General features: G+C 41.1%; 1 protein-coding gene across 1 annotated transcript; it reads left to right on the forward strand.

Annotated features, from left to right (window-relative positions):
- Nucleotides 1-20,080: 20,080 nt before the first annotated feature.
- Nucleotides 20,081-22,017, forward strand: LOC110630753. Its single transcript, XM_021778319.2, has one exon. The coding sequence runs from the start codon at nucleotides 20,209-20,211 to the stop codon at nucleotides 21,127-21,129; it is 921 nt and encodes a 306-aa protein (XP_021634011.1). The 5' UTR covers nucleotides 20,081-20,208; the 3' UTR covers nucleotides 21,130-22,017.
- The last annotated feature ends 804 nt before the right edge of the window (nucleotides 22,018-22,821 follow it).

The raw sequence follows: 22,821 nt of genomic DNA on the forward strand, positions 1-22,821 counted from the left end.
GTCTTCTAGCAGACGAAGATACCCGAAGAACAGTTGGTCAGGGATCAAGCCCCGGTCAAGAGGATAAGGGAAACCCCAGTAGTAGTGAAAAAACAAAAAGTAAAGGTAGCCCTCACCCTGGGGGAGCCACCCCCTTGTAATACCCGGCTAGACTCCGGTATCGGAATTCCTACCGTCCGGTGGAATCTCGGATGTTGGAAACCTCTAGAAGGGTAAAAGTATGTTTTTTATGATATGTTTTCATGTTTTTAATAATTTTAAGTATGTTTTTACATGAGTTTTGTATGAAAAGTCTTTGGAGGAAAACCCAAGTTCGGCCACCAAACATGCATGCGTTTTGGAGGCACGTTAGGCCCCCGAAAGCATGAGAAAAGGGGAGTCCAGGTTCGGCCGCCGAAACTCAAGTTCGGCCGCCGAACATGGCATGCATGCGGAGGCACATTCGGCCCCCGAACGTGGCCTGGCCAGCCACCTATAAAAGGGGCACTTAGCCGAAATGGGGGAGCTTTCTCCCATTTTCGGCCACAGCTAGCTTCCGACCTCCCTCTCCCCAAATCTTGTGTTCTTTCTTCAAATCTCCTCCATTTTTCTTGAGTTTTAACCTCACATTGCAAGTTTTGAGCATTTTAAACAAGTTTGGAGCTTTGGAAACTCAGGAGCTCATTTGCTTGGATCTCCGAGTTTTGGTCGTCTCTTTCTCGATCTTCAAGAGGTAAGAGCCGATCTTAAGCTCAATGTATGTTTTAAACAAGTTTTATGAAGTTTTATGGGGTAGAAATGCATGTTTAAGTTAGTTGAGCTATGTTAGGTTTTATGTGATTTATGGACAATGTATGTTGTTGATGTGTGTTTGAAGTGTTGTAGTTGGGGTATATACTAGTTTGAGACCCCTAGGTGTAATGTATGATATGTATGCATGTTTTAGAACAAGTTTATGCATGATTTGAGGCTTGGGGAGGCAAGAGGCTCGTTTGAGCCAAGTTTCTGCCCATTTGGGAGAAACCAGGTTCGGCAGCCGAAGGAACTTTCGGCCGCCGAACCCCCCCTTGTGGAGGCAGCATTCGGCTGCCGAAGCTTGCCCCCGAAAGAGGACTTTCGGATCTGTCTAGGACTTTCGGCCGCCGAAGGTGCCGCCGAAAGTGCCTGACTTTCGGATCTGTCTGGGACTTTCGGCCGCCGAAGGTGCCGCCGAAAGTGCCCTGTTCAGCCATTTCATGCATGTTCTTCTATGGATGTTTCATGATGTTTTAGGGGGTTTTTGGGGACTATATTAGAGTTATGTTTATGTATGTTGGTCCCTCATTGGAGTCCACCTGTGTAGGTTCGGACCCGAGGAACTGAGGACCCCAGCAGTGAGCCAGCTGCTACAGAGTTGTCAGAGCTAGCCAGAGGTGAGTGGAATAAACCTTAAGTTTTTAAATAAATAAAATATAACTTTTTGAGCATGTTCATGCATCATATATGCCATGTGATATTATAGGGTGTTTGCATTAGTAATCACGAATGTGTTGCATTGCATAATATGATGTGGATGTGGATTGGTTATTGGATGATCCTCTAGTCCTCTTATGTTATGATATGATGATGTCATGGTAGAGAAAGACCAGTGAGGCCCATTCTACGCCCCTGGCACAGAGTAAGAGAAAGACCAGTGAGGCCCATTCTACGCCCCTGGCACGTTTGGATTATGTTGAGGACTACAGGTGACAATACCATCCTTATGTGATATGTTTGTGATGTGTTGCATTTCATGAAAGCATGAAATTTTAGTATATGTTTTCTTTATTCTGCTCACTGGGCTTTGTAGCTCACCCCTCTCCCCTAACCCCAAATGTGCAGGTACAGGGTAGACCAGGAGGTTAGCCAGAGTTTGAAGTATGATTGTGTAATAGCTAGTTTGTGGACATGACATTTGTATTATGATGTAATGTAAGAGATTATTGTATGTTATGTAATTTGGATATTGAGGATAGAGTTGTGCTTGACCAATATATGTTGTTATCCCACTTTTATATACATGATCCAGAGATATGTTTATGATGTTATGATTCAACCAAGCTTTATGTTATGATGAGATACCCCATTGGAGCTTTTGATGAGGGCTCCAGTGGTGGTTTATGTTTATGATAATGTAATGTACAGGTTGAGTTTGGTTGACATATGAGAATGTTTACAGAATTCTTTTGAGATTGTTTGATCATGTATGGGATTTACAGGTTTACAGGTTATATGTCAGGCTTGCTACGGGTCCCGGCGGCCTTACGTCGATCTGGATCCTAGCGCCGGTAGCGGTCCGGATTTCCGGGCTGTTACAGAGTGGTATCAGAGCTCCTAGGTTCATATGGTCGGACCTAGCGTGTCGGGCTCATAGAAGTTATAGAGGGTCAAGCACAATAGGAAAAGTCATGTCCACTAGGATAGGATGTAGAGTCCTGTCTTGCATGATGATGTGAAATGCCATGACTTTATGTATGTGCATTAAGGATATGCTATGCTATGTGATGTATGTGATGAGGGTTCATGTGTGCCCACATGAACCATATGATGCTAATGCTTGCTTGATGTGTGCCGTTTTTCAGAAAACAGGATGAGAGGAACTCGTCGATCAGTAAGATTGACTAGAGTGCCACCAGAGGATGAGGGCACAAGCGCCTGTGTAACGACCCCAAAATGGACCGTTACCGGCGCTAGGATTCAGGTCGGCTTAAGGCCGCCAGAACCCGTAGCAAGCCTGCTATACTCTCTGTGTACCTGTAAACCTCATACATGATCATACATTTTCTGTGAAAATAAAACTCTTTTCTGAACCAAGGCTTAACCTGTGCATGCACTATCTCTGTACTCTGTACTCATGTACTCTGTACTCTGTATCCCTGACTAGAGCTTGCTCTAGATGGGTTAACTCATACCTGTTAAGCCTGGTTTTCACATACAAGAAAACATATATACATATACAGATCATGTACAACACATACATCACTAGGTTAAGCAACAACTATTACATCTCTTTCATATTACATGTCCACTCTAAGCTATTACAGATCTCTTTACTTTTCCTGTACTCTGCTGACTGTCCCTGTACACTGTACACTGAACCTGCAAAACTGGGGTTAAGGGAGTGGGATGAGCTCTATAGCCCAGTGAGTAGACAGTAAAACATCTCAGTAAAATATGATCTCATGGAATGCACCATATCACAGACAAGCCACATCAAGAGTAAACCTGTCACCACATAGTCCCAGTAACTCTGTGCCAGGGCGTAGAATCGAGCACCTGGTCTTCCTGTCATATATGTATATGTGTATATAATACCTCTGTACTTACCATTGCCAGGGCGTAGTCAAAGGCTCCTGGACTTTGCTATACTTGCCAGGGCGTAGTCAAAGGCTCCTGGACTTCCTGTCTGAGACTATTGGATCATTCAGCATTCACTCACATCACCAAATAACGATGCAATGCAACATATTCGTGAATACTAATGCAATCAACCTATGGCATAAACATGATGCATGAGATATGCTAAAAGCAGTTTATGGTTCAATTAAAAGTCATATGTTTAGTTCCACTCACCTCTGGCTATCTGGACTGACTGACTCTGCAGGCTCTGAACCTCTGGAGCAGTACTCACTGCTGCTCTCTCTGGTTCCTCTGGTCTGTACCTATACAGATGGACTCAATGAGGGACCAAACAAGCGTAGAAATAACTCTCTTACATGTCCCCAAGAATCCCCCTAAACTCACTCAACTATCCATGCAAAGCATGCAAAAGAAAGCTGGACAGGACACTTTCGGCGGCAGGTTCGGCGGCCGAAAGTCCTCTCCAGAGACGAAACTCAAGCACCTTCGGCGGCACCTTCGGCGGCCGAATCCCCCAAACAGAGCCGAACATACAAAAACACTCAGGGGCAAGCTGTGGCAACCAAGCCACCATGCAGGAGGTTCGGCGGCCGAATGAACCTTCGGCTGCCGAACCTGAGTTCATCCAGAACTCAGCTTCAACGGCAAACCATCTTCTCCTTCCCTTCAACCACTCAAAACATATATACGCCAACTCCTCAACATACATATACTCAAGTATATGATCACAGGGGTCCAAAACTATCTAATAACCCCAAACAACAAATCAAACATAACACTGAAACATGTATACATGCATAAATCATCAAAACCACTACTTCTCCCTTAAACATGCATCTCTCTCCCTTAACTTCCATAAAACCTTCAGAAAACACATAAACAGGTTCAAGAGCATTACTTACCTCCTGTAACAAGAAGCTGAACACTCTGAACTAAGAAAAACGGACCAACTCTCCTCAAACTCTCAAACTTTCACAAACGTAGCTTTTTGCTTCAAAACATTCAAAACCTTGTGAACTATCAAAACACTCTGCATGAGCTGCTCAAACTCAGCAAATAAACCTGGGGAGACGTGGCCAAGTTTCTGGCAACAATTTGGACATAACACCTGTCCACAATGCTGACTAAGGGATACAAACCTGCTGGCTACGCAACTCAGCTTCGGCTGCCGAATCGCATGCAAAACCATGCAACATTCGGGGGCCGAACCTGAATTCGGAAGCCGAATATTGGGCACTTTCGGCGGCCGAACTTATCTTCGGCGGCCGAACTTGGCTCCTCTGCCTTGGTTCATTTCAACTCAAAACGTGGTTCCATTTACCTGTAACACACGAAACCACACAACATTCGTGAGAAACGCATATCTCCTACCCTCTAGCGGATTCCGACATCCCGGAGTCCACCGGACAACAAGAATTCCGGTGCTGGACTCTCGCCGGGTATTACAGCCTGTCCTCCAGCATTGCCTAGGGCAATGTCAAGTAGGTCCAGCAGGGACCGAGCAGTGAGAGACCCTAGAAGGTCTTTAGATCTGGGAAGAAGCAGATCAGTCAGAGGAACAGTTCAGGGAGGTATGTCAGAGGATGGGGGATATGACATGGAGGTAGACCAGAGACGGGATGGCAGTTTGGGGATGAGTATGTCAGAGGAAGGCATGGGAGAGTCCCATGGAGGCACTCAGGCCTCAGGCTTTGTTCAGCAACCTTTCTACCCAACCTTCTCACAAGATCCCGGGTATTCGATGGGAGGTACATCGGATTACCCTAGCTATAATCCCTACCCCACATATATGCCATACCCACCTTTTTATCCACCATACACACAGTACCCCATGTACCCACCTCCACCATACCATCCAGAAACAGCACACCCTACCCCAATGGATGCTGCACCCCCACCACCACCAGCACCTACTGTCCCAGAAACCCAAGCACCTAGACCTACCTCATCTGGAGGGAGCAAGGTCAAAATGACCGACTACATGAAGTTGGGTGCACCACAGCTTGAAAGCGGTGATGACCCGTTTGTATACCTTGAGAGAGTCAAGGTGATAACAGATGAGATAGGGGCGGATGACAGTAGAGCCATTCAGATGGCTGGGTTCACACTAAAATGTAAGAAGGCCCGTGAATGGTTCAAGAACTATGTGAACCCGAGAGTGGACAGCATGTCTTGGGAGGAGTTTGCAAACGAGTTTGCAGGATGGGCTTTCCCAGATAGTTCAAGGGAGCTGAAGATGATAGAGTTCGAGCAGTTGAGACAAACTGATGATATGAGTGTAGATGAATACACTGACAAGTTTATGGAATTGCTGCCATTTGCTGGGCAGAACTTGGACACAGACCAGAAGAAGTCAAGGAGGTATATCATGAGGCTCCATTCCAGGTATTCCTCCTTGATACAGTCAGCAGATAGAGAGAGTTTCCACGCCATAGTGGATATGGCCAGGAGGATGGAGGCTAGTGCTATCATCGAGGGAAAAGTCAAGCAGTCAGTGGCACAGCCTTCTGATTCCAAGACCCCAGGTAAGGGAAAAGTGGATCCTTCTTCCTTAAGTTCAGGAAGTAAGAGGTGGAACAGTACCACCAAGAAATTAAAGAAGAACAAGTTCTGGAACAAGATCAAGTCAGGTCTGGGACTAGGAAGTGGTTCGAGCTCTGGTGCAGATAATGTTGTGTGTGCTAAGTGTGGAAAGCCACACTGGGGAGTGTGCCGGTTTGGGACAACAGCCTGCTACAGATGTGGGCAAGAGGGACACCTGTCACGGGAGTGTCCTAAGGCAGTCCATGCAGCACCGCCTCAGCAGACAGCATCAGGTAGTGTAGCACAGCCAGTAGCTCCAGCTGCTACACAAGCAAGTGGCAGAGGCAGAGGGAGAGGGTCAGCCTCTTCTTCAGCAGGGTTCAGAGGTGAGGTTCCGTCAGCTCCAGCAAGGATCTTCACCATGACACAGCAGGAGGCTAACACATCCAACACCGTGGTGTCAGGTAAACTCATCATTGGGTGTTCTGATGTGTATGCATTAATGGACCCGGGTGCATCTCATTCTTTTATTGCACCGAGAGCTGTTCAGAGGTTAGGGTTGATGGTCTCTGGGTTAGAGTATCCCCTATGGGTCAGTGGACCCAAGTGTGACCCGTCAGTTGCAGAGTCAGTCTGCCAGTATAGTCCAGTTTTCATAGAGGGAAGATGCATGTCCGCCGACCTTGTGGTTCTAGATTTGACAGATTTTGACGTCATTTTAGGGATGGACTGGTTATCTACCCATGGTGCTACCTTGGACTGCAGGGACAAGGTAGTCAGGTTCAGAGATCAGGACGGGTCAGAGGTCGTCTTCAGAGGAGACAAGAGGGGTACGCCTAGAGGTCTGATATCGGCCCTACAGGCTCGTAGGTTGCTTAGGAGGGGATGTCAGGGGTTTTTAGCTCATGTGAGAGAGCTAGACAGTCAGGTTAGAGAGCCCGCCTCAGTACCAGTAGTCAGAGAGTTTTTGGATGTCTTCCCAGATGAGCTACCAGGATTACCACCTGCTAGGGAGATAGAGTTTGAAATAGAGCTGATGCCTGGAACTAGGCCTATCTCTATCCCTCCCTACAGAATGGCACCAGCAGAACTGAAGGAGCTAAAGGAACAGTTGCAAGAGTTGGTGGACAAGGGTTTCATTCGACCGAGTACCTCACCTTGGGGTGCTCCAGTGCTTTTTGTGAAGAAGAAGGATGGATCCCTCAGGCTTTGTATCGACTACAGGCAGTTGAACAAAGTCACCACCAAGAACAAGTACCCGTTGCCAAGGATCGACGATCTATTTGACCAGCTAGCCGGAGCAGGTTGTTTCTCCAAAATAGATCTAAGATCGGGGTACCATCAGCTGAGGATCAGAGAAGAGGACATACCGAAGACAGCTTTCAGGACCAGATATGGGCACTATGAGTTCCTTGTAATGCCGTTCGGGTTAACCAACGCCCCTACAGCATTCATGGATCTCATGAACAGAGTGTTTAGACAGTACCTGGATCACTTTGTTATTGTCTTCATAGATGATATCTTAGTGTATTCCAAAAATGCAGAGGAGCATGCCCATCATCTGAGGATAGTTCTACAGACCTTGAGGGAACATGGCTTGTATGCCAAGTTCTCCAAGTGTGAGTTCTGGTTAAGGAGCATCTCATTCTTGGGGCATGTAGTGTCAGAGAATGGAATAGAGGTAGACCCCAAGAAAGTAGAGGCTGTGACTAACTGGCCTAGACCCACCTCAGTGACTGAGATCAGAAGTTTCTTGGGTTTGGCTGGTTATTACAGGAGGTTCGTTCAGGACTTCTCCAAAATTGCAGCTCCTCTAACCAGATTGACCAGAAAGAATCAGAGGTTCGAGTGGACCGATCAGTGTGAAGAAAGCTTTGAGGAGCTCAAGAAAAGGTTGACTTCAGCACCAGTGTTAGCTCTGCCAGCTAGCAATGAGGATTTCACAGTGTTCTGTGATGCATCCAGAGTAGGTTTGGGTTGTGTGTTGATGCAGAATGGTAGGGTGATCGCTTATGCTTCCAGACAGCTAAAGAGGCATGAGATGAATTACCCCACACACGATCTTGAGATGGCAGCAGTTATCTTTGCACTCAAGATGTGGAGGCACTACCTCTATGGGGTAAAATGTGAGATCTTTACAGATCATAAGAGCCTGCAGCACATCTTGAGCCAGAGAGAGCTGAATTTGAGGCAGAGGAGATGGGTAGAGCTGCTCAGTGACTATGATTGCAAGATCCAGTACCATCCGGGTAAGGCTAATGTAGTGGCGGACGCCTTAAGCCGGAAATCACTTGGCAGTCTATCCCACATTACGACAGAGAGGAGACCGGTGGTGAAGGAGTTTTATAAGCTCATGAATGAAGGTCTACAGTTGGAGTTGTCTGGTACAGGTGCTTTGATTGCACAGATGAGAGTGGCACCCGTGTTTCTGGAGCAGGTAGCTTAGAAACAGCATGAGGACCCAGAGTTAGTGAAGATTGCCAGGACTGTTCAGTCAGGCAAGGACAGTGAGTTCAGATTTGACAGTAAAGGGATCCTCCGCTATGGGAACCGTTTATGTGTACCAGATGACATAGGGCTAAAGGGAGACATTATGAGAGAGGCTCATAATGCCAGGTACAGCGTTCACCCAGGAGCCACCAAGATGTATCAAGATCTAAAAAGAGTGTATTGGTGGCCAGCTATGAAAAGAGAGGTGGCACAGTTTGTGTCAGCCTGCGAAGTATGTCAGAGGGTGAAGCTGGAACATCAGAAGCCGGCTGGTATGTTGAACCCACTGCCGATTCCAAAGTGGAAATGGGAGAATATAGCTATGGACTTCGTAGTGGGGTTACCGGCAACATCCAACAGATTAGACTCCATATGGGTGATTGTGGATAGACTCACTAAATCTGCTCACTTCATCCCTGTTAGGAGCAACTACTTTGTGGATAAGTTGGCGCAAGTGTACGTTGATGAGGTTGTCAGGCTGCATGGGGTCCCAGTGTCTATAGTGTCAGATAGAGGGCCCCAGTTCACCTCCAGGTTTTGGCGGAGTCTGCAGGATGCTATAGGTACCAGGTTAGATTTCAGTACTGCCTTCCATCCCCAGACTGATGGACAGTCAGAGAGGACCATCCAGACTATAGAGGATATGCTCAGAATGTGTGTGCTAGATTTTGGCGGTTCTTGGAGGCAACATCTACCCTTGGTGGAGTTCGCCTACAATAACAGCTATCATGCTAGCATCGGGATGGCTCCATATGAAGCTTTGTATGGGAGGAAGTGCAGATCACCCGTCTGTTGGGAAGAAGTAGGAGAGAAGGCCCTGGCAGGGCCTGAGTTAGTAGAGATCACCAGCAGGGTGGTGCCCATTATCAGAGAGAGAATCAAGACTGCTACAAGCAGGCAGAAGAATTATGCAGACATCCGCAGGAAACAGGTAGAGTTTCAGGAGGGGGATCTGGTATTGCTTAAGGTGTCTCCGATGAAAGGAGTGGTTCGGTTCGGGAAAAAGGTAAGCTAGCTCCACGATACATCGGACCCTTCGAAATCTTGCAAAAGGTCGGGAATGTGTCGTACAAGCTGGATTTACCTGCTTCAATGCAAAGAATCCATCCGGTTTTCCATGTTTCCATGTTGAGGAAGTTTGTGTCAGATCCGGGCAAGGTTCTTAGCGAGCCTGATGTAGAGATCCAAGAGGATCTCACCTATGTAGAACAGCCAGTACGGATTCTTGACACTCAGATCAGAAAGCTAAGGAACAAGGAAATCCCGATGGTGAAAGTCCTTTGGAACCACCACAATATAGAAGAATGCACCTGGGAGACACGGGAGTCCATGCTCCAGCAATATCCCCATCTCTTTTAGAGGTTAGTATCCTTGTGTGCTAGGTGTTATGTATGTATGTTATGTTATTTTGCTATGCATGTACTAGTTGAGGAACATTCGGGGACGAATGTTCTTAAGGGGGGGAGAATGTAATACCCGGCTAGACTCTGGTATCGGAATTCCTACCGTCCGGTGGAATCTCGGATGTCAAAAACCTCTAGAAGGGTAAAAGTATGTTTTTTATGATATGTTTTCATGTTTTTAATAATTTTAAGTATGTTTTTACATGAGTTTTGTATGAAAAGTCTTTGGAGGAAAACCCAGGTTCGGCCGCCGAAAGTCAAGTTCGGCCGCCGAACATGCATGCGTTTTGGAGGCACGTTAGGCCCCCGAAAGCATGAGAAAAGGGGAGTCCAGGTTCGGCCGCCGAAACTCAAGTTCGGCCGCCGAACATGGCATGCATGCGGAGGCACATTCGGCCCCCGAACGTGGCCTGGCCAGCCACCTATAAAAGGGGCACTTAGCCGAAATGGGGGAGCTTTCTCCCATTTTCGGCCACAGCTAGCTTCCGACCTCCCTCTCCCCAAATCTTGTGTTCTTTCTTCAAATCTCCTCCATTTTTCTTGAGTTTTAACCTCACATTGCAAGTTTTGAGCATTTTAAACAAGTTTGGAGCTTTGGAAACTCAGGAGCTCATTTGCTTGGATCTCCGAGTTTTGGTCGTCTCTTTCTCGATCTTCAAGAGGTAAGAGTCGATCTTAAGCTCAATGTATGTTTTAAACAAGTTTTATGAAGTTTTATGGGGTAGAAATGCATGTTTAAGTTAGTTGAGCTATGTTAGGTTTTATGTGATTTATGGACAATGTATGTTGTTGATGTGTGTTTGAAGTGTTGTAGTTGGGGTATATGCTAGTTTGAGACCCCTAGGTGTAATGTATGATATGTATGCATGTTTTAGAACAAGTTTATGCATGATTTGAGGCTTGGGGATGCAAGAGGCTCGTTTGAGCCAAGTTTCTGCCCATTTGGGAGAAACCAGGTTCGGCAGCCGAAGGAACTTTCGGCCGCCGAACCCCCCCTTGTGGAGGCAGCATTCGGCTGCCGAAGCTTGCCCCCGAAAGAGGACTTTAGGATCTGTCTGGGACTTTTGGCCGCCGAAGGTGCCGCCGAAAGTGCCTGACTTTCGGATCTGTCTGGGACTTTCGGCCGCCGAAGGTGCCGCCGAAAGTGCCCTATTCAGCCATTTCATGCATGTTCTTCTATGGATGTTTCATGATGTTTTAGGGGGTTTTTGGGGACTATATTAGAGTTATGTTTATGTATGTTGGTCCCTCATTGGAGTCCACCTGTGTCGGTTCGGACCCGAGGAACCGAGGACCCCAGCAGTGAGCCAGCTGCTACAGAGTTGTCAGAGCTAGCCAGAGGTGAGTGGAATAAACCTTAAGTTTTTAAATAAATGAAATATAACTTTTTGAGCATGTTCATGCATCATATATGCCATGTGATATTATAGGGTGTTTGCATTAGTAATCACGAATGTGTTGCATTGCATAATATGATGTGGATGTGGATTGGTTATTGGATGATCCTCTAGTCCTCTTATGTTATGATATGATGATGTCATGGTAGAGAAAGACCAGTGAGGCCCATTCTACGCCCCTGGCACAGAGTAAGAGAAAGACCAGTGAGGCCCATTCTACGCCCCTGGCATATTGGAATGTTATGTTACGTTATGTTATGTAAGAGAAAGACCAGTGAGGCCCATTCTACGCCCCTGGCACGTTTGGATTATGTTGAGGACTACAGGTGACAATACCATCCTTATGTGATATGTTTGTGATGTGTTGCATTTCATGAAAGCATGAAATTTTAGTATATGTTTTCTTTATTCTGCTCACTGGGCTTTGTAGCTCACCCCTCTCCCCTAACCCCAGATGTGCAGGTACAGGGTAGACCAGGAGGTTAGCCAGAGTTTGAAGTATGATTGTGTAATAGCTAGTTTATGGACATGACATTTGTATTATGATGTAATGTAAGATATTATAGTATGTTATGTAATTTGGATATTGAGGATAGAGTTGTGCTTGACCAATATATGTTGTTATCCCACTTTTATATACATGATCCAGAGATATGTTTATGATGTTATGATTCAACCAAGCTTTATGTTATGATGAGATACCCCATTGGAGCTTTTGATGAGGGCTCCAGTGGTGGTTTATGTTTATGATAATGTAATGTACAGGTTGAGTTTGGTTGACATATGAGAATGTTTACAGAATTCTTTTGAGATTGTTTGATCATGTATGGGATTTACAGGTTTACAGATTATATGTCAGGCTTGCTACGGGTCCCGGCGGCCTTACGCCGATCTGGATCCTAGCGCCGGTAGCGGTCCGGATTTCTGGGCTGTTACACCCCTGTCACGGACTCACTACGTTGTATTTTTGGTGGTGAAGTTACCTTGAGTTACAGTGCCATTCTAGGAAGAACGATACTCTATGACTTTGAAGCAGTAATCAGCATTCGATATCTAACCATGAAATTTCCAACAAAGGCAAGGACTGGAGTCATTCGGGGAAGACATGAGGAGGCTAAAGTTTTATACCTGACCATAGTGGAGGAACAATGCGCCCAAACAGAAGAAATAAGCCCCAAAGTTATGGAGGTTCGAGATGAAAAGAAGGAGACCATAACTGAGCATGTGGACAAGTTAGAGACCTTCCCATTATCCAAAAAAGAAAGCGATAAGGTCTTCAACATATAATCAAGTTTAGAAGAAAGCCAGAAGGAAGCTGCGATGACCCTAATCTGGGGGCACGACTCAAGCTTTTCCTGGAAGCCTTCGGATATGTCAGGAATTGATCCAGAAGTAATGAACCACAAGCTGAACATCCTCCCCGGAGCCAAGCCAGTGAAACAAAAAAAAAAGAGTCTTCGGGAAGGAGAAATAACAGGCTACGAGGGAAGAGGTAGAGAAGTTAGAGGGAGCCGGGTTTATTAGGAAAGTGATGTATCCATAATGATTAGCTAACCCTGTGTTAGTGAAAAAAGCCAATAGGAAGTATAGAATGTGTATAAACTTCACTGATTTAAACCAGACGTGCCCAAAAGATTGTTTAATTCCCTCTCAGATATTAATAAAATAGTTGACTCTATGGTCGGTTTTGATTACTTATCGTCTTTAGATGCAATGTCAGAGTATCATCAAATCTCTATAGACAGGTTGGATAAAGAAAAGACTTCCTTCATAACTGAAGATATGACATATTGCTACAATGCTATGCCTTTTGGGTTGAAAAACGCTGAGGCAACATACCAACGGTTGATGAATAAAATCTTCAAAGATCAGATAGGGAGAAATGTGAAGGTATACGTTGATTACATGGTAGTTAAAAGCTAAATTTTCTAGCAACACCTGATTGACTTAGAAGAGGTCTTCCGGGTACTACAGCGATATAGAATGAGGTTGAACCTAGCGAAATGTGCTTCTTTATCAAAGAAGGAAAATTTTTAGGGTACATGGTCAATGGGAAATGCATAAAATCAAACCCAGAAAAGGTACAAGCCATTTTGAGTATGCTCGAGCCGACTTGTGTAAAGGATGTATAGAGACTTACGGAAAGAGTGGTAGCTCTTAACAGATTTGTGTCTAAGTCAACGGAGAGATGTGTACCCTTCTTTAGTAGCTACGGAAAGTCCTAAACTTTGAGTGGTCAGAGGATTGCCGAAAGGCCTTCAAAAGTCTTAAGGAATATCTCAGCTCTCCCCATGTGCTTAGCAGTCCCCTCGCAGGAGAAGAGTTGTTGATCTACTTAGTCGCATCCGAACAGACAATAAATGTCGTGCTAGTGAGGGAAAAGGTGGGGACCCAGAAGCCCATCTTTTACGTCAGTAAGGTACCTAAAAACACCAAGATCAGGTATATGAATATTGAGAAATTAGCATTTGCTCTGTTATGACTGATTAGCCCTTGAAATCAAAAGCGCAACATGTAGAGCAACAGGTGAAATCAAAACCGCAAGTTTAAAATAGGTAAAGGCGAAAAGGAGATGTTTTGACAAGAACTCTCTTAGAGTTGTGCAGTAATAATTGGAGTTTTGGGATTTACCCCCTCATTAATCATGAAATAATTAATGAGCAGATAAAAGAGCACTTGATGATAACCGGACCTGGACACCCTGGCTCAGGCTAGCCTCATGCTGGAAAGGCCAAACCTCAACTCTATTAAGACCCAACAGTTAGATCTGCCTCACGTATAAGCCTAGAACTCGCGTTGACAAGCTAGACCGGCCTCAAAGTTATGCGCGGGAGGCCTTACCCTGTTCATCTCTCTGGTCCCGTGAGATAATAAATCCCGTGACTTCGGGGATCGCGTCCACATGGCGCCGGATGGATTTAAACAGCCACCTGACGATGGAAAAATACATACAGCTTATGTGACTGTGGTGGGAGAATACAAACGCATTACTAGAAAACAAAAAAAATAAATAAATAAAGAAAATAAAGAAGACACACCCGACCAAACTTACCAAAATACCCCTTACTAATTTCAGAACATCACCACTAAAGCCAAGAAAAGTGAGAAGCATGCCATCCTTTGCTAGAGTCGAGGAAGAGAACGAGGAGAAAATTTTGTTGGTCATCGAGCCATCCATACATCTGAAGGATCGATCATTGGCCATCCATGCGCCTGAAGAATCGACTTCCTGGAAGAGAAACTACATGCTAATAATAGTAGTTAGTATTCTATTAATCCATCATTTCTTTCATTTTCCTTCTTAGGTAGGACTAAAGAATTTCTTTCCGCATAATAATTAATTATACTGTCTTCAAGAAGGAAACAGGTTGAACCTTATATGATTCTTAAATTCATATCTAATTTAATCACCTTGTATTAGATTGCCAATGTCATGAGTCTCAGTCCATAGAAAAAAAAAATAAAGGAAAAAATTGCTTGTCAAGTAAATTAATTGATTCTCTATGCATCATTCTCATAAGCTAGCAGGATATCCTCATTTTCCACCTTTAGCAACTCTTTTGCCATTTATATCCATGCAAAAATAAAGTATAAAATTAAAAATTAGGGTTTCCTTATCCAAGCAGGGAAGGGTAGATATATTTCTGTATTGTAGAATAGTGTCGTGTTCTACTGTTTCTAGATCTAGTCCAATTCTTGGATACGCAAAAGTTTGCACCAACCTAATCTAGGCATAGCGACCTTTGCAGAGTGAGATGCTCCAGCTGTCCATCAACACGTGGCAGAAACCCAATTAATTAAGGGGATTGAGAACAAGGTTCAAGGAGTGGTAAATATTTTAATATTTTGATGTGTTGGAATATGATTGGTTGCAGATGCTGAAATCATGAAATGGGGGACAACCTTCTAGCTAAATATGGGAAGCACTAACCTAAAATAATCAACAAAAGCTGTGCTTTTGTGTCCTATTCCTTTTGTTTAATGAAATATTTAAGGTTGGAATAATCAATGTCTTTATCTTACATATATGCATAGTATGAAACTTTTGCCTATATTTGACATAGACCATTTTTAAAATTATTTTTAACTTCTATTATTAGAATGATGGAGTATAATGTGATTTTCCTATAATAACTAAGATTATAGCTAAGAGATAAACTCATTTCATGGATTGATAGATAAGTCTGATCCTAGTTACTTCATGGGTCCTACCTAATGTTTTCATTTTTATTTTATTCTCAAGCATTAATCAATTAATTTCAAACCTAACCTAACTCTGTCCTATTTTCATGATAGATATACTATTTAATCAAATGTATTTTTTATTGTAATTCATTTATTTTTTTATAAAAAAAAAGAGTACCGAGAGGAGGTTTGATCCTGAAATCTCAAAATTAATATAAATGCCCGTTAGCCATCTAAATTAAAAGGCAGTAGGCTATTTTTCATTCACTTGAACCAAATTCAATCAGAAAAATAGGTAGAAAACCATACTCAAAACGCGAGACAAAGCATACCCACCAATTCATAAAAGTCATACAGATTTGATCTTAATTCAAGAAGAGGATGTTGATTGAAGATAACTAAGCTAATCCATCAACGTATGTATTTTGAACAAACACAACTCTTTTAAGTCTAAGATGCTTAGCTAAAAACATGGAGTGGCCTCCACAGTTAATTGCTTATGAAGCACGCAGTTGTTCTTCAATGAAGCAAACAAGGTCATGTATAAACAAGAAAGTGAATAGGAAACTCATTGGAAGCAAAATGAAGATTAATTGATGACTTTACTAGGGCACAGAAAAACTTGCTAATCATGGTAATTAAACAATTGAAATTAGCCAACTCAAAAGTTGAGGGACACAATCAAATGGGTGCCATGTGGGTGGCAAAGACTCGAGGACAAAGGTTGTTCTCATTCATCTAATTAAATCCACACATGATCAGATTAATTTAATTAATGCCCTTATCTTTATCATCATCTTCAGAGGTAGATTAAGCATTTTGGCTGTGAACATTGCTAAAGCGACCTGTACCAATTAGTATGGATTATTAGTTGGAGAGATTCATGTCCCTAGCCGATGCAATGCTTGCATCTTTGATGTTATATATATCTTCCTTTTTATATATACTTTATTATTATTGGAATTTCATACCAAGCTGTCTCTCTCTATAGGAAACTTCAATTATCTAGACCTAAGTATTTGAAAATAAATTTCTGTTATAATTAGTCCTTACTAATGGGCTACAATCTATTGGTATTCCCGTCGTTTTAAGGGTAATAAAGTCTCAAGTTTGAATTATAAATAATATAAGGTAGAAGTGTATGGCATTATTAAAGATTGATACCTCATGCTGCTGGGATGGGAATATAGAAAAGGAAAGGTTGATGGATAGATAGATCACAAGTCTTTCCCTTCCCTTTGGGGTGGACGAACCATTTATGTGAAAGGTGACCTAAATTTATTGGCACAAATTCTAAAGAATAGACATGGAGATGATCTTGTCTCTTCCAAATCTAAACATGTCATTATCACTTTTCTTTAGATGCCACTCAACGTTGGTCAATCGCATCCCCTTTTGTTTTTCAATAACAAGCTACTCCGTAATCATGGACTTTCTGATTTTTATTTAACTTGAATTCAGTTTAATTTTCATTTTTCAGCTTATAGTCATTATTAAATGATCTAATCTGATTTGATTGAATTGAATTGGGTTTTATAAATTAATATTAAAAATAATAAATTAACTAATTGAAATGTAAAATTTAACAATATTAAGTTATTTATTTATAAAATCTATTCATTACCAAAAGAAATTAAATAATACAACTATCATTCTTTTTCCCAATAGTTGTAATGGCAATGGTAAGGACGTTTTTCCTCTTAGTTATGCGTGATATGATAGAATCTTTGAATAATCATATACACATAATCAATGTAGGCAACCTACACATAATCAACTCTTCTTGGTCCTAATTAATTTCATTTTCTAATCAATATTGCTTAATTAAGTAAAGTTTTTGGCAAATAAAGGAGAAAAATAATATGGAGATTAATTTATGACTTTTTAATGGATTTTTTATATAAAGTTATCTAATCAAATGTCTATTCAAATATTTTACTGATTAATTAAAGATTTAATAATTATATATTTTAATTTTGAAAAAAAAAAGGTTGAAGTGTCTAATAATGGTCAAAAAAAGGCCTAGTATCAAAAACTGTTTTTGGCAGAGAAAATAATTAATCTAGATGTGAATGATGTTGAATGAGTGGACCAGATTGAACACATACATGACAGATCACGATCAGTGGCTAGCATTAGTTTCAAGGGTTGCAAGTTATTAATTTGTTTGCATACGTGTACTTCAAAAAGGGGTCCACCAGAAAATGTTTTTCCATACACGAATCATTGAATAAGGTGTGTGTGGCTGTGTTGGAGCAGAGCTCTTGAAAATTTCAAAAAGCTGATGTTACCTATACAAACGTGAGGGAGAGTTAATTTCCAGGGTGCCACCACGAGGACACGTGTTCATCTCAAACGTACGAATGATTCACATGACTTGGCTAAATCCCATTTGATGGAAGCAAAGGAATTCTGCTTTTCTGTTTGGAAGGAAAGAAAATCCACCCGAGTAGTCCTCATAGAGGTGGCCACTGGCCAGCACTCTCAAAATCATGGAGTGGTGGGAGGGTAGGGTAACTTTTTCTCCATATGCTTTTATTCACACAAGAAATAAAGCATTGGCCAAAAGAAAGAGGCACATAAAAATAACATGTGATTTGAAATTTTGTACCATATATAGTTAACAATGTCATAGTCTCCTAGATACATATAAATAAATAAATTTGAGTTTGTAACTTCCCATTATGTTGCATTGTATGATGGCATTTGCCTTTGCTAGATTCTTTGAGATCATGCATCAACTCTACCTGAATATATACGGTTTGTCTAATTATATAATAATTTTAAATCGCTCTCAAATTAAAGCTTGGTGTATGTTAGATTTTTTTAATGTAATAGTTAAATAAATTGATAGTCGACGTTCTCGTAAGAAAATAGAAAATTTATAATTTTTAATATTATAAATTGAAGGATATATTATAGTCAACCAATTAAAAAAAATCATTAATGTTAATATTTATGCATGTGGTAAACAACAATAATTAATGTTGAATGTTAATATGTATGGATAGATATTAAGGATTTATTAATATAGAAAAGTCATCAATAAGAAGGATGGTGGACTTGGAACATCAGGAGAATGGAAACGTGGATGGATAAATATTATGATATGATAAGGCATCAATGGTTGGATGAGTTCATAGCATTACCAATCACATTGCTTCCTTTCTCTTCTACTTCTAGCTTTGCTTGTAACGTGATTGACATTACATTCTTTATTCTTATTGAATTGCCAATTTATTATTATATATTTGTCCGTTGCATAATTTATGTATAATTTTCTTCCAAACACTAAAATATTAAAAGAAATTAAGTAAATTCAATAATTAAAATACATGTTAATCAAATGCATATAGATGTACGTGTTTGTGTATCATATACTTACATTCAAAGTTGTTTTTAGCAATTTTAAGCTTTTAGAGTTTGTGTATGTGTTTGTTCTGATGTTAGTTCAAATTTTTTACTTAATATTTGGAGTTTTAAGTTTGGTGTATATGGAGAAATCTGCTGGTTTTGGATACTTTTAAGTCTGATATGTTAATTTTTTTTTAGATTTTTATTAAATAAAATATATAATTTTTAAAAAATATATTAATAATATCATTAATCAATATTTTCATGAAAATATCGTGTACATATATTTATTTTTAAAATTTAATGGACAAATTTGGTAAATAAATGACAATATTAATAATTTAATTAAATTTGTGATTTTTATATAGCACAAGTTGATGGTGTTAAATGTGAATGTTGAATAAATGTTGACGCTCAACTCCAGAAGCAAGACCAACACATCAGCAATCGCAGGGCAGGCTAGCTAGGGAGCTGCTAAGTAATGGCATTTTCGTGAATGTGAGCATTAACACCAGGGCATTTACGTACTCCTAACACTGGGACTCCAGATAAATATCCACTTTCTCTCTCTTCCTCGTGATGACGTCACCGGTATCCCACGTCTCAGACCCGAGATCCGTGTCAACGCCAACCGTCCAGGTGGCGCCATCTTCATCCCTGCAAAATTAACATTCGTCTTTATTCATATCAAAATACAATTGGCCCACGTGTCTTCCTTCTCGAACTATCAGGGATAACCTATGTTCTTTGTTTGGTTGAAGTAAGAATGGTAGAAGAGAATGGAAGAGAAAAAAATGATGGATGCAAAATTTTGGTTTTTTTTTTTAATCGGATGAGTTGGCAAAAATATATTCTTTTTATTATAAAGAATAATGAATAAATAAGAGGAAATTATTACTTTATCTTCACATTTTTAATTTCATTTCAAAATCCATAAAATACATTTATAAATGTATAAAATATTTTCTTCTTAAAAAAACATATAATTATTTATTTACTACTTTATTTTTCATTCCAAATATATATTTTCTTCCTCCATCACGAGTAATACCAAACAAAATGTTTAAAAAAATAAAAAACTGAAAAACAGCAAAGAGAAAGCCCCCTCTGAAGCATTACACATAGCACGAGGTCAGATGTATACGTGCCCCCCTAATGGCGCCAGTAGTCGACACTCCTAGCGATCCCATTGGTTTTACGGTGGGGCCCATTCAGAAATCCTCACATTCAGCGGGTCCCGCTGGAAACCGCAACACCACGTTACTGATTTCAGCCAATCCCCTTTCTGTGCTGTTAAACCCTACTGATATACACGTGTCGGAGATCCACACGCGTCGAGCCCACAGCTCTTATAAATATAGTCCTTCTCTTGGAGCCTTTAGGCTGAACGTGTGCCTATCGTCGTTAAATTAGCGGGACGGAAAAAAATAGAGGGGAGGAGAGAAGGTAGAAGCTGAGGGTGTCGGGGGTTCACCGAGAGAGAGAAAAAAAAGTGCAAAATGGACGGTAGGGGAGGTTGCTGCATAGCGAGGTACGGTGGGGGTGCATATGATATGTCGAAAGTTGATCGAATAATGATGAGATTCCGGCCGATTGCTCCCAAACCGGCCAACGTCGGTTCAGTCTCATGTGGATCATCGCCGGAGATGAGTGAGGCTGGTTCCAGATCTGGCAGAGGGAGGAGAAGGTTTACCTCCGCAAACGGGAGTAATAGTAAGAGGTGTAACAATGGGAGCAATAATAGAAAAAGAAAAGGTTTGAGCGAGGAGAACGTGGATGCGGTGGTGACTCTTCCTCTCCTACCGGAGACTCCTGACTGTAAGGACAGTCCCGGAAGAGAAACACCGGTGCAGCTGCTTTCACCAAAGCAAGCAAAGAGCGTTCCCACCTGGCTTAGCTTTGGTACCAATGGGAAGGATCATGACCGGATGGTGATATCCGGAGGTTTTGGCATGTCAGATTATCAGACGGTTGTGACGCCACATGTGATGAGGGTGGTTGTTGGGTCATGTGTAACTGTAGAATGTATTACGGACGCGTGGGTGGATGCTGATGGGCTGGGGTGTACGGACGATGAGAGGAGGACGAATCTGGAGAGGGACACGTGTCCCGGTATGATATCTGATGGTTTTGGGAGGGTAACATGGACGAACGAGGCATACAGGAAGATGGTGGGAGGAGGAGAAGGCGGAAGGGGAGAAGTGGTAGTGTGGCTGGTGATGAAGGATAAAGCGCCGGTGACAGCGGCGCTAGGGAGCAAGCGAGCGTTCACGTGCAGGGTGAGGGTGCAAAACCACAAGGCTTGTGGAAATGGGAAGGAGAGAAGCTCTATCACAGTACCATGTGACGTGTGGAGAATGGAGGGTGGTGGCTTTGCATGGAGATTAGACGTGAAGGCTGCTCTTTCTTTGGGCCGGTAATAATAATAAGGGAAGAGAGGCGGCGGTTTCGTGGCCATCTGTCTATGCAGGTCACGGTATGATGGGTTTGGTTATGCATATATATTAGCTTATTAATCTGATAACATATCCTTAACCCCGACATTGTGAATATTAAGCTTTGCTTTTGAACTCTTCACTGTTGTTCATTGACGTTCCTCGCGCTCTCTCTGTCTCTGTCTGTGTCTCTGTCTCTATGTGCGGTTGTGGGGTGTGACGTTCAGTGATTTATAATTTGTTAAAAGATTATAAAAGCAAGTACGGTGAAGTAATGATATAAAGTTAAATGGTTACTTTTATTAGTGTTTTGTTCTTAAATTAGTTAAGAGGATGGATTGAAGAGAGAAAGAGAGGGGCAGAAAGACTTGAAGTTAAAATGGGAGGGGATTGATGGAGTATGGAGAGGTGGAGGGGACCAAACAGGGTTCCTCGTGTCTCTTAGAATTTACACCTCTGTGAGGAGCATGTATGTGGTGTTATTTGTGGTTGGAGACAAATGGGGGACATGTGTGGGCACAGGTGGAGAGAGGCGTACATTGATGACGAGTTGATATTCTTCCACTTTGTGTTTGGTATTATTGTCCTGGCTGTGATAGTAAATATCCTTGTTTAGCAGCTTTTGCATGCAGCAGCCCGAGTCCTGATCCCTGTGTCACAGCTGCTTTAAGAAGATGATTGCCAGGTGGAAGCCTCATTAAGAAACTCTGCTTACTATTGCTTTCCTGATTCGCTCGATTGAAAGTTAAATGTATGCCTAGGAGGCTGTCCTTCCATGTTTTAGCATTCTGGACCTTGTTTATGGGATAATATGTGCATTATCTTTTGTTCATATATAATTATAAATGGCATACAACTGTTCCAATTACCTCATTTGGATGTAAAATCATGGGGATATACTCCCTTTTATCTATTCCAAAAGAAGTGGCGATAAATGGGAATCGGTTGCATGTAGAATAATTAAATTTCGTTTATTTATGGAAAAATGGTTTAAATATTAAACATATTTTTTATATTTTTTTGTAAAATTATTAGATAAAAAATATTTATTAATTTCAAAGGTCTTGCATAATTAAGTTTATGTAAAAAATTATCTGAGAAAGAGCTGTAAAATGTTTTTTTAAAAATAATTTTTGAACCATAAAATTATTTTTTATAAATAAAAAATTTTGTTAATTATTGTTTTTTCGAACGTCATAAATATTTTTAGAAAAAAAAATTCAGATACTGATTATTTTTTACGATTCATTTTTTATATAAAAATTTACATAATAATATATATAATAATTTTTTGTAATTTTTTCTATTAGTGTTGGGAACATGTTATGTAATGTTTAATTGTTTATTCAATGATAAGTTAATTTTAATATAATCTCAAATGTAATGATCTTTTTTATATTTATTAAATTTTGTTGAGGTAGTTTAATTTATGAAGATAAATTTTTTATATTTAAGTTTTCATTTGTTACTTGAAAAAAGTTCTTTTTGATAACATTAAGGAGTTAATACAAATATTTTTTATTAAAAGAAATTTTAAATTTTTGAAATTTGAAATTTTATTCATATCAGTCGTATCTAATTTTATTATAAAATTTTTTATTTAAAAAATTAAAATAATTTTATTTAAATTAAAATAATTTTATTTTTTTTTATTTTGCATTTTTGCTTCCATTGAGC

The sequence above is a fragment of the Manihot esculenta genome, chromosome 14 (assembly GCF_001659605.2).
Source record: "Manihot esculenta cultivar AM560-2 chromosome 14, M.esculenta_v8, whole genome shotgun sequence".
NCBI lineage: Eukaryota > Viridiplantae > Streptophyta > Magnoliopsida > Malpighiales > Euphorbiaceae > Manihot > Manihot esculenta.

Coding starts and splice junctions, on each gene's coding strand:
- LOC110630753 (XM_021778319.2), top strand. CDS start 20,209: ATGGACGGTAGGGGAGGTTGCTGCATAGCGAGGTACGGTGGGGGTGCA.